Source organism: Alligator mississippiensis, chromosome 8, assembly GCF_030867095.1.
Source record: "Alligator mississippiensis isolate rAllMis1 chromosome 8, rAllMis1, whole genome shotgun sequence".
In the NCBI taxonomy this organism is placed as follows: Eukaryota; Metazoa; Chordata; order Crocodylia; family Alligatoridae; genus Alligator; species Alligator mississippiensis.
In genome coordinates, this window is record NC_081831.1 from 10,408,393 (window position 1) to 10,421,152 (window position 12,760).

Sequence of the window (12,760 nt, forward strand, 5' to 3'; positions counted from 1 at the left end):
AGCAACTTGTTCCAGGATTTGACCTTTGCTGTTTAGATATTCCCAGAAAGTCAGGGTTCTATCTAAAGACACTCTCAAGTATGTTGGGCATGGATCATGCTTTAGTCTCTGAACGCCCATATAGATGTTAAGTTCTTTTTTGGTACTGGAATTGTGGAGATGGAATACACTGGATATGGTTTTGGCAGGACTCAGTGTGGTGGTTTTCCAACGCAAAACATTGTCTAATTCTATCTCAGCTAAACAATTCTAGCTATATTGTTCCAGTAAAGATAGCCAAAGATTTTTTAGCATGGTTTCTCAATAAAAACGTATGCAAAGAAGTAGGACTTTGGATGAACTTGAGGGCTAGATTACCAAAAATGGGATGACATGTAATAATACAAAGAGGGAGATTATATTCTAAGTCTATGACAAGGATTCCTCCTATAAACTGAGACTCCCTAATCAGAAGCGACAGAGGAAGAGAAGAACTGAACTGAACTAACCAGTCGCAGAATGACTGAGTCACCAACGTGATAGGTCCTAATAAAGGAAAGTGAAATACTTGACAATTCATTTCTAGTCATGTTAGAGAAGTATTAATGTCATTAAACTAAATATTATGCCATTAAAATATAATACCTTGTACAAACCTGATGCAAACTAATGCTCAAGAAAGATGAATTCAGACTGAAACAGTTGTAGAGAGAGCTAGTAGGATGATCAGGGGAATGGAAAGCCTGTCACATGAGGGAGATAATAGCTTGCTTTTAGCCACTAGCCCCTCACATGGAACAGAGGAAACATGATTGTTTTTTACAAATGCATTTAGGGTAAATGTCAGAGAGGAAAAGGCTATTTCAGTTGAAACAATATTGGCACAGAAAAATCCAACAGCATATGAACTATAAAGAACAAAATAAAGTTGTTAAATGAACTGTAACTATTTAGTTTCTGGTAACTCCAGCACTGGTAACTTGGTTTCCAGTACCCCAGTCCATTTATTCTTCTGGTTAAGTATTTATCTGGCATACACACTTGATAGTCATACTTGAATAAAGGTTAATTATGTCCAGGAGGAAGAACCAGCCAGTTGTAAACCCAGCAAAAACAAGGCAAGGCACTTCACAGTAAGGTAAACTAATTTCAAATTCCTACTACTCCCTGGAGTTACAATTGCTTAGTTAATCTCCTGTACGTATCATTATACCAGAATAAGCAGCTCCTCTATTAGTTACTGAGTTTAAAAAAACAAACAAACCAAAAAAACAAAGCCTGTCTTAAAAGTATGTTTGTATAGCACTTGCGTGTGGAAAATGCCCTAGCATGTACCCTATCTATTCTACAATCCTGTGGGATTCATAAATCTTCTGATTAGTTTGTTTTCAATGAAGCAATTTTTTCCTCTGCTGGTTGTGAAGGGGGAGGTAAAGCAGAATGAACAGAACCCTAGCCAGTGCAGCACTGTGACAGTGTATCTGGTGGGAAACAGCATCTGGGAGGATAGCTCAAGTAAGCTGTTTTTAAGTGCCACCATCTGGATAGTTTGAATGCCTAAGGGATGGCACTTTTATCAGAGCAGTATTTGGGAACTAAATTGGGCATGAAAGTTATTCTACTCCCCAACTGCAGTTCAAGAAGCCATACAGTAAGCAACTGAAATGACTTAAGCTCAATTTAGTTGCCTGGCTGTTTCCTCCTCCTCCTCCCACTATAAAAAACAGGAAGATTGTTCAAGTTTAGGAGGTCTTGTCTTTCATTCCTTGCACAAGATCAGATGAGTGCTGGACTGGCATTCAGCCACTAAGCTGCTTTGACAAGTCACTTGTCTCTGTGCACTATTTTCTCTTTAAAAAAACCTTCTTAAATTAGATATCTAGGTTGTAGCCATATTGGTCTAGAGGCAAAAGGAATCAGAACTTAGTGTAGAGGTGATACCTTTTATTAGACCAGCTAGATTTCTGGGAAAAAAACCCCCAAAACTCCCTTTAATTGCAATTGTTCAGGCACAAGCACCTTTCTTCAGGAATTGGAGAAAAGATTGTAAAAAAGTTCTCCTGGGTAGATTTTAAATCATATTTAAGCATTCTGTTGCATTCACCTGTCCCTTTGTCTGAGAGAACACTTAAAAGTGCTACAAGGAAACTTCCAACCTATATAAACACCCTAAAAAGTCTGCTGTTCCCTCCACTCTGTACTTGTTTACCTTGTTTTCAGAGTATTTGAAAAATCTTCATGTACAACTGGCAAGTTCTAGCCCGGTGCTTTCTGCTGCTTGTTTCATACGGGATGTCTGTCAAGCAAGGCCACCACCCTCTTCATGTCAGTTGTGTTTTATACAAGTGGTGTGAGTGCTTGAGCCAGTTTTGAGCATGTCAGAATTAGTTTTTGCTCAAGAGCAAGCAGCACGCTTACGCAAAATGAATTTCTTTGATAGTCAGCAACTAAAAGTTAGTAAGCCAGGGAGTTTACCTGCTTTTCTACTCATAGCAGCCTACATCAACAAATATTCCTAATGTTGCATACTCGAGCAAATTTCTACTTTATACATCCATTAGCATATAGGGAAAGACACCACAAAGAATTAGTTCCTATCATCCATTTATTTCATAGTGCTGACAAGTTCATGTTAAAGGTAACAGGGATGATAGTTGTTCCCAGTTCAATAGCTGCTGGAATGAGATGCTGTGTTAAGGTGGCACCATCCATCATGGAAACTCATTTTATTCATAGATCCAGTCATGAGCACAAGATTTGAAGTCAACAAGCTCTGAGGGCTTAAACCAAAGGTTAATCTCCTTCTGTGCACTCTCTACAGAGTCACTGCCATGAATGATGTTCCTGTAAAAGCAAAGAAAACAAAGAATTTCAGACTAAAATAAGAATGTTCAGAAATTAATGGCTTTCCTACATGGGGAAAGGAGTGAAGAGATGCATCTACAGCTGAAAGGCTAGAACTACAGCTCTTAAAGCCCCCACACTATATCCAACTATAGTCACAGTCTAAAGTATAGGGACACAGTGCTACTGAAAATACAGCTCTAACTAATTAACACCATTACCTTGAACTATTTATTTTACATGAAGCTCTGAAGTATAGCTGTACTTCAAATGAAGTAAAATTCATGATACCGAGTCATTTTCTTACATGGTTTTTATAGTAGGTCATGACCTGAAAATAAAATACTTTCAGAATAGGATTCTTATGTCTAACTACCTAAACTTTCCAAAAAGAAAGAGCGCAGAAATAAGAAGAGGCAGCATGAAACTTAGTTTGCATGGATGATTATTTCAACACCAACCTTCCCACTTGGATGCAGAAGTCACCACGGATGGTACCAGGCTTAGAATCTGCAGGATTAGTTTCCCCCAGCATCATTCTGCCAGTTTTAACCACGTTGAGTCCTTCCCAAACCTACCAAAAAGTGTTCACACACACTCATGTCAAAGATTATTCATTTTTGCAATAATTGATTGTTTGTAAAAAGCCAAAGACCATTCCCCTGAAGGCCTAAACCTAACCTAAATTCTACAGAGAAATAAAGAGTATTCTGAAAACTACTTTTTTTGGTAAAAAAATATTATCTTTGTTTCACTGCTTACCTCTCAGCACTGTCAAAAAACAGACTAAAGAGATACGTGAAAGAAGTTATTTGAAAAAATATGTAAGTTACTTGGTACTACGAAGAGTATATATGCTGCTTATTAGTTCAGGTCTTGGAAAAAAAACTGGATGGGAGAAGATATGTTACTTGGCTCCCAAGTGGCTCAGGTGGAAGCCACCTGAGAAGCTCTAATTAAGTGGCTTGCAATTAGCTCTTTTAAATAGTTCTAAACTCCCTGGAGTTACTTAAGAAACAACTGTGAAGAGACAATGTTATATTTTCCATCCATATAGCCAAGACTTTCAAAAGCAGTCAGTTATTTTTAAGAACCAAGTGGAAGAAGTACATCAATATTTTTCGGCTGCTTCAGAATTCCCCAAGCAACCACTTTACTGCCCGAGGTCTCCCCGGCCGCCTGTTTTGCTGGGAGCAGGAAAGCTCTAAAAATGGCAGGGAATCCTAATTAGCCAATACGTTCTAATTGCATAGGGCAGACACGACCCAGGGTTTAAAACTCAATTTTATACAGTGTTACAGCATTCTTCTATGGCTACTTTAGGCATGCTACCAGCAATATACTTCAGCTATTTTAGCTACTAGAGTAGGATGACAACAGCTGAATAGTGATAGTTTTCTTCAAGTTCTCCACTAGTATTAAATTCCATGACGCACCTCCGCCACTGAAGGAGGGACACAAACCGCTACTGACAATTTAACCATTGCCTCACCTAGACCTGCTCTCGGCAGTACTGCATGACATGCTCAGAGCCCTAGTGACTTACCTAGGTTAGTCTTACTACTTGCCCTCCTTGTAAGTGATCTAGTTCTAGTTCAAATTCTTATCCCAAGTAAGGCTTCTAGCAATTGTATTTCAATGAGCTAAATAAGACCTTTAAGAAGATCCCCCACTTACTATAAAGCGGCTGATTTTTGCAGACATGCAAGTCCTCTTTATAGAGTGCCCACCCCAACATTAACAGGTTACTCTTCAGCACAATCGGTCACTTTTCTCTTTTCTGGAAGTTGGATTAGTCTTCCTCAACCACCTCACAAATGGTATCTATTGTACAAGTCTGAAGGGGTTTTGTTGTGTTTTTCTTCTCTTCCTCCTTGCCAATTAACTGCAACTGATCATCTTCATGTTTATTTGCAGTGTCTGGACGTTGTTTAGTTTCTCTTGCCACTGTATTTTATACACTGGACCCATATCATTTCAAAAGCTTGAAATGATAATATAGCTGAATAGTCATTTTAAAAAAAAAAAAATAGTATTTTGCAAAGTAAGAGACAGATCTATGAATTTCCTGCACAATATGTATCTATTTAGATAAATACCACGCTCCTTACCATAGCCACGACAGGTCCAGAGTTCATGTATTTAACCAAACCGGGGTAGAACGGCCGATCTTTCAGGTCAATGTAATGCTGTTTCAGAAGGTCTTGAGAGGCCTTGAAATACAAAAAGTTAGTGAGATTTTTTTGAGAAAAAAAGTGTTTAAAAAACAACATGAATTAACTGATGCATCGTCACATCACCGTCATTCGATAATAGCAACAGTACGTTGTCCCACAGCACCACAGACAACTTGGCTCATATTTGTACATCTTCCCCCCACGTTTTCTTCAGTTCCTGCTGTAAGAAAATCAGGAAGGAGTTGCCAGCGCAAGCCTCGTGCTGGCTGGGTCTGGCTTGGGGTAACCTTCCAGGCAAGGTCCTTTCGGGTCACCGGCACTGGGCTGCAGCGAGGCTCTCGAGGTGGCACCGTGCCCGGACAGGCAAGGGAGGCAGAAAGAGGCAAGTGACATAGAAAAAAGCCAGTGACGCAGCATCACCCACCCCCTCCGCTCCCCAGCCCTCGAGGAGGCAAAGCATTTGGGATCATGGAGAAAAGGATTTTTACACATAAGTGGAAGTATCCTCCGGTGTTTATACACAGACTCTTTGGTCCTACAGCGCGCCAGAGCAGAGCCGGCTAATGCGGCGCGGGGGGGACTCACGTGCATGAACTTCATGGCCACGAGGCGGAAGCCCTTCTGCTCGAAGCGCTTCACGATGTCCCCGACCAGCCCGCGCTGCACGCCGTCCGGCTTGATGGCGATGAACGTGCGCTCCGTGTTGGCCGCCATTGCTCTGCGGGCCGGAACAGCCTGTCACGTCACGTCCGGCGCCGGCACCGCCGCCGCCCTGCCTGGGCCCACGTGGCGGCCCCTCACCCCCACCTCCACCCCCACCTACATCTACATCTACATCTACATCTACATCTACATCTACATCCGCATCCGCATCCGCATCCGCATCCACCCCACCCCGCCCGCGCCGCACCGCGCCGCGCCGATGCGAGCCCGCGCCCCTCACCTGCCTGCCGGACCTGCGACCGCTGCTGGTGTCTACGGAGCCGCCGGGGAAGAGGAGGAGCCGCCGGGCGGGGCCTCGCCTCAGTGTCCCGCCTCCCAGCGCCGGGGCCTGGCCCCGCCCCCGCCCCGCCCCGCCGGCTGAGTGTGACAGAAACAGGAGCGCGGGGCGGGGCGGGGCTGAGCTCTGCTGGGCGCGGCTGCGGCCCGGCAACCCAGACACGTTTCTTGAGCGGCGGGGTGACGTGCGGGCAGCAGCGCGCTCGGCGGCCGCCTCCCTCGGAGACCGAGACACGCACGGGGGGGGGATTGCAAAAAGCTGGTTGTAAAGAACTATCAAGGGTTTGCAAAAATCTGGTTGTAAAAATAATAAGATTTTGCAAAAATCTGGTAAAAATAATAATTATAATCAAGATTTTGCAAAAATCTGGTTGTAAAGTAAGATTTTGCAAAAATCTGGTTGTAAAAGGATTTTGCAAAAGTCTGGTTGTAAAATAATAATAATCAACATTTTGCAAAAATCTAGTTGTAAAAAAAAATAAGATTTTGCAAAAGTCTGGTTGTAAAATAATCATAATAATCAAGATTTTGCAAAAATCTGGTTGTAAAAAAAATATCATCTCTTACTACGAGTCCTGATCGCCTTTTCCTCTAGATGGATAGGGCTACAGCCCTGATATGTGACCAACCCATGGAAGATATTGGATTGCCGCTGATGTTTTAAAAATGAAATTGTGTATTTTCCCAAGCAGGAAGCAACGTGAGCACCTGAAGCCTGAGACCCTGCCTCTTCCTGCCTTTGTTTCGGGGTAATCTGCATCACCCCAGACCCTCGAGGCTCGGTACCAGCTATGAACTGTCTGCCCAGGGGAGTTTTCCATCTATTGACTCCTCCGTGAAATCCTAGGAAATACGAACTTTCATTTCTACCCAGGAGCGTCTTCACAATCTTTTTTTCCAATGCTTAATGAAGGGTGTTTATGCCCAAAAACTTGCAATTAAATAATTTTTTAATTTTTTTTTTTTTTGCAAAAATCTGGTTGGTTTAATAAAAGATATCATCTCTGCTATGAGTCCTGATTGCCTTTTACAATTGCCTTTTACAAAAAACCTGTTTTACAAGAAAACAAGATTTCTAGTTATTTGTATGTCTTCTTGTCTCGGACCAACATGGCTACCAAGTACACTCCTGAAACACAGAAAATGCCAATTTTTAGCTGATTTTTGGATTTTAAATTTCATTGCAGAACAGCTACAAAGATTTTTTTTACTTCCCTGCCTGCCATTGGCGATGTGTAGGGGGGTGTGCGTGGGTGTGCGTGCACCCCTTGAGATTGGCCGTGCACCCCCTGGAAACACTACCCATGAAACCAGAAGTGCTGGCGGAAGTGCACTTCCAGTTTCCCCATCTGTGATTTTGGACTCAGAGACCAGCTGCTTGGGGGACCCCCCCTCCCCCCAGTTGGTGATCATCCACTAGGGGATCCTTCCCCCCCCTCCCTCCCCATCAGCAACTGCTAGGGGACCCCCCATTGGTGATCTATTGCCCCGCCAGACTCGAAGGCACCAGTCGGCCATGCTGCCTGCCATCTGACACCTCCAGGGAAGGATTTCTACCTGATCTACACATCAAAGAGCTACTCAGCACAGCTCACAAAGACACTCTCATGGACTCAGAGGAACAGCCTTCTATTTTCAGCTGCCTCTGCAAAAATGAAGTGTATTTCCTACCTATGAGGACTTTTTACCATCTTGTACCATCTATACTTTTCCTAGAGCCTGATGAAGGGACTTTGATCCCGGAAGCTTGGAGAAAAGGACAATTTTCTTGCAATTTCCCAGTTGGTCTAATAAAAGGTATCATTTTGGAACCAAGAGTTCGAGTTTTTTGTATGTAGCCAGTAGGGCATTTATCCCATTGTACAGTATTGGCTAGCGGTCACCGAACACGAGTCGGCACTTGCCACTCCTGCCCCACCACCGACAACGCCGCAGCCGCCTGGGGGAGCTCACCGCTTACCACTGCCACGCTCCTGCTGCCAACAGCGCTGCCACCACCTGCGGGAGCTCGCCGTGCCCCCCCCCCCCCCCCCCCCCGCCAGCCTCCGGGGGCACGCGGCGTTCATGGCCACACTACTGGCAAACCCTGCACTCCCACCTGGGCCTTCAGATGCTTCCAAATCCTTTGGCAGGGATCCTACGTGCAAGCCCAAATCCACAGGCTTGGGGTTCAGATGCCCCCAAGTTTTGTTTGCCCTCAGCCATATGACTGCAGGAGTAAGCTAGGGAGGAGACTCCCATTTCCATAAAGCTGGTGTATTTGTGAGATGCTGAGTTACCGAGGGAGCATTGTGTGGTCTGAACAACGCTGTGTGTGCCTCCAAATATGCTCTGATTTCAGAACAACAGATTGTTGCGAGAGGCCCGAGGAAGAATAGCTTCCGTTCAAAAGTCTAACTTTATCCGAGCTACATAGGTAGTCCGATAAAAGATAACACCCTAAGATATCCTGGCCTCTTACAACAGCAACAAAATGTTCCAGGGGAAGGATGTGTCCATCTTCTCTGTTGGGTTATGGGAGGATGAAGCTGCAATTACAGATTAGAAATCAGAATGGGTGTCAAACCAGGATTAGAACCCGGAAGGTCCTGGTGTCTCGTCCCGTGATCAGGCCCGTGGATTAGCAATAAACTGTTATTAATGATGACTGGGCACCATACAGAGGTGGAAGATAGAGTTCATGCCCATAGATTTACTATGACCAGTGACAGTTGTCACAGTTGTAATATCATGTAAATGTACCTTGCTGTGCTTTATTTATATTGTTACTTTGAAGCTTGATCTGAATTTCTGTCTAACCTAGATGCTGTTTGTTAACTAACCCAGTTACTACCTAGTAATCTTGGAAGTGCTGACTCAGGTGCCTCGGATGTGCAAGTACTGCACTTCTCCAGAGTAGTCTGATCTTGGCTGATCTCCCTTCTCATTCATTTCTGTGCACAGGCACAGTAGCGGTGATTCAGAAGTCCCCTGATAACATTTCCTTCTCCGGATGCATCAGATCCAGAGTTCTCTTCTAAATTTGTTCCTACAAACCTTCCTGTCCCAGTTTACCTGCATAATCTAATAATGTTTGACCCCAATAGAGTTTCATTATATTGTCTGTGCCTAAATATCCTACATTTGTGCAGGCGTTAGATTAGATGACCCATGAGTTCCCTTTTAATACTGTGATTCTATGATTAGATTACAGTGGATGAACTTGTATCTGGAGAGTGTGGCCAAGTGTTTAAATAAAGAATTGAGGGTCAAGACTTTGATTCGTTTCCGGATTTTGTCAGTAGTTCACTGTATGACTTTGTGCAAGTCATTTAGATTCAGATTATAACAAAGGGGTCATATTTAAAACACCTGCCTGTCTTCATTTTTTCCTCTTGGCTAGTTAACATCGAATCCCTATTCAACCTGTTGTGCCTTGTGGATCCCACGCCGAGGTGCCTAATTCTCCCACTGCATTGTATAAGAAGTGTATATACCTACCTAACCCCATATTATGGATTCCAGGTGCCTAACAGATTGCAGTGTTCAACACTGCAAAAGCGAAGTCCAAATCTTTTCTGTGGATTTGGGCCTAACTTCTTTCTACCTCATTTTCCTCATTAGTAAAATGGGGGATGACAATACTCACTTTTTAAAATATGTTTTGTGACTTTTGGATTTAAAAAGCTGCATAAGTATAGCTTATTATTCATTCATTGTTTGTAAAGTGCTTTGAGGTCCCACAGCATATACAGACACGCAAAATATGTTAAGACTCATCATTCACTCTCTCCTGATTTTCTGAAACAAAGTATTTTCAGTCTGCAGCTTTGTGCTGCTGCTTGTGTTCCTTCTGAAATTTGCCTTCCAAATCGCCTTTCCTTGATTTTTGTCTCCCATTTCCTTTCTTATTTGCATCACACCTGCAGTGTAACACTGTCCTTTGGGGTGTGAGAGTTTGTTTTTCTTTTTCTTTTTTGAGCATGCTATACTATGGTATCACAGAGAAGCTCATAAGAAAGCCTCTGCAAATTTAAACAAACTGATCTATTTTTTTCAGACTTGTCCTGACTTTTCTTAAGCTGATCTATACCTGGCACCACTGTTCTTTATAGAGCATGGTATATGCACCAGGTGAGTGCTTTGATGACTGCTGAGTCTGATGCACACAGGCAGGGCACACCCACACACTAGCAGTGCTCTGAATCCAAGCAGCTGATTCTTTCCTCCTCTGAGTTTCATCACAAAACTTGATCCACTCTGCCTCGCAGTGCCTCACTCCATCTGAAAGCTGACTCCACCAACCAGAGTGGCATTCTGCACTCCTTTGCCCATCATCCACAGAAATGCCAAAGGATGCTAATAAGTCATCTTTGCAAGCATCCCAAAATCTGCACAGTGGCCTGCCTCTCTTTCTAGACCCGTCGCGAGCTTCAGAACACAGCACATTCTCTGGGATCCAGCGATGCGGCATTCACTTGACATGACCAAGCCACCTGAGTCTTTCCCTACCGATCAATGTTCCCATACGATGTGCAACTAAAAGAAGGCAGATAAACTGGATTGCTACCAGTCTCTTATAAAAGGACAGATGTAGGCTTACTCATGTTGGGTTTGGTTTTTATAATTGGATACTCACACTTACTTCTCTGTTCAGTTTGAATAATTTGTGTTTGTGTGTAAAGATGCAAATAAGGTGCCCTTGTGGGGCATGGTAATAATGTGTGAGTTCTGCAGCTGTAGGCTGAGAATATTTTGACTACAAAATCTCAAACCTAGTTGAACAAGTGGCAAGGGGGTGTGACCTCCTCCCATATTTCTCCTTGTTTACCTATGGGTACTTTTAAGTACTACAGATTACAGAGGCTTTCATTTAACTTTCGAAATGATTATCACTTATTTTCTCCCTCTTACCTCCTTTTAGAAGTAAAGGTTTATTGGCATAAGACTCAGTCTGAGTGATACCTAAGGGGCCTATTTTATCGAAATACAAACTTTTTCACATCTGTGTCTCTGTCTGCCTAGCTGAGGTTATTCTGTCAAACCTTATGTCAAATCTTACTACATTAGAGTACACGTGGAATGAGTCTCCTCCTCCCCACCCTTTTATCCTTCTCTTACGCTATCTGCAGAGTGCCGGAGAGCCAGAGAGAGACCAGAGATAGAACAGCGATTAGATGCAAGAGACATGAGCAAGCCGAATATTAACCACAGCAGGCCACCTAATGGAAACCTTTGGGGAGGAGAAAAATCCAGGACCAAGTGATAAAGGATGAAGTTCTAAAAGCCAACAGTCTCCTAAAAAGAAAAAACACAAACCAAACCAAACCCTGGATTAGTAAAGGGAAGGGACAAAGTGACAGCCAAGTAAGAGTGAGAAAGAGAAGAGAAGTGCTCATTTACTTTTTGTTGTCTTTTGTGTTTGAGTAGCTTGCCTGAGCCATCTTTCTTCTGGGTAAGAATATAAGGAATATTTAACTAAGTCAATGGAGGCAAATATTTAAGATAACCCTACTTTTACTAATATGTATATAGGAGTAATTCATCTATTTGCCTCTCAATATCACCTGGAGAGCATGAAGGCCTTCAGAGAAGCATTCTTTTTTAAGGACTAAGATTATTTACTTTAGGTGAAAGGACCGAGTGTGTAATGTCAAGGGCATTTTTACAGCCTGTGTGATTATAAGATCAGGACAAGTGACACTGTGCATCTGACATTGTCCGTGCTCTCTAGAATCAAGGGAACAGTAAGGCCAGCTGAAGGAAGGAGCTAATGACTGACAGCTAAACAGTTAAAAAAATCCCTATTTCTCACAGGTTTAGCTGACTTTCTTAAAGCTTTATCAAATGCAGAATTCTAGCAAAATTAGTAAAAGGAACAGTTCCATCATTGCATTATCTGTCGTGTTTTTAGTTCTCCTACTTCTCTCACACTACTAATCAGTACTGCTTACTGATCACTTACCATAATGTCCCAGGCCAGATAAGGGCAAGATTTGACTTCCTTCTGGTTCTCCTTCATCCTCAAGGCTAGGTCATGTTAAGCTCTCCCACTAACATTCCCTTTTCAGTCATAAGACCTGTGACCAGGCCCTTGCCCTGCCACCTAGGGTGGACCGTACCTGAGCCTACTCGTCTGCCATGACTTTGTTGTTCCCAGTATCTCTGGGGGTTTTGCTCAGTGGTTGCTACATGGGCTCAGGAATGCCTTCCTTGGTGCGTATTTTGTGGGGCTCCTCATCCTCTATACCCCACCCCTTGCCACTCGGGTGTTACTGTAGATCTAGGCCACACCTTGCCGTTGTTGTAGGTCACTTCTCATGTGACAGCTTGACAGAGCATAGGAGCCACAGGAATCTCCCCACGACTCTGCCAGTCTCCAAGAAAAATGCCAACACAAGAAGAACTTAACTTAAAAGAGCTCAGTCTGAGCGGTGGGCAGGGCACTGTTGCCCCTTATGCCAAGCTTCCCCCCTGACCCTTTATATCTTTTGGGCTACTTGGCCTTTTTTCCTTGAGTCCTTCCCAGTCGGCCAGTAGGCCAAGTGCACCAGGGCCCCAGGGTGTTCCCTGTTGGGCCTGTGCAGGGCCAAATATCACAGCTGTTCCCCACTGGCACACTTCATGCATGTGGCCGCACCGTGGGGTATGTGGGATTTGTGGGCTGTCCCTCCAGGGCTCACCCTTGCTGAGTGCCCGCAGGGCCCACTGGGCTGCACTCTCCCATCCCCACCTGACCGCTAGTTCTCTGGGCGATCCTTCCACTGCGACAGTGAGCAAGC

The 12,760-nt window shown here is 43.7% G+C and overlaps 1 protein-coding gene across 1 annotated transcript; it reads right to left on the reverse strand.

Moving 5' to 3' along the window:
* Positions 1-2,566: 2,566 nt before the first annotated feature.
* On the reverse strand, positions 2,567-6,043 carry LOC102571620 (nucleoside diphosphate kinase). The gene is made up of 5 exons (XM_014601966.3): positions 5,944-6,043; positions 5,586-5,718; positions 4,935-5,036; positions 3,285-3,397; positions 2,567-2,823 (listed from the first exon to the last, which is right to left on the reverse strand). The coding sequence occupies exons 2-5, from the start codon at positions 5,712-5,714 to the stop codon at positions 2,706-2,708; spliced, it is 462 nt and encodes a 153-aa protein (XP_014457452.1). The 5' UTR covers positions 5,715-5,718; positions 5,944-6,043; the 3' UTR covers positions 2,567-2,705.
* Positions 6,044-12,760: the final 6,717 nt, after the last annotated feature.

What these genes read in the sequence shown, in the direction of transcription:
- LOC102571620 (XM_014601966.3), bottom strand. Translation starts at nt 5,714, where the DNA reads ATGGCGGCCAACACGGAGCGCACGTTCATCGCCATCAAGCCGGACGGC. An exon ending in CTGGACCTGTCGTGGCTATG is followed by an intron (nt 3,398 to 4,934) that starts GTAAGGAGCGTG and finishes ACTTTTTGGTAG; the next exon opens with GTTTGGGAAGGACTCAACGT. An exon ending in TTCTGCATCCAAGTGGGAAG is followed by an intron (nt 2,824 to 3,284) that starts GTTGGTGTTGAA and finishes TTGCTTTTACAG; the next exon opens with GAACATCATTCATGGCAGTG.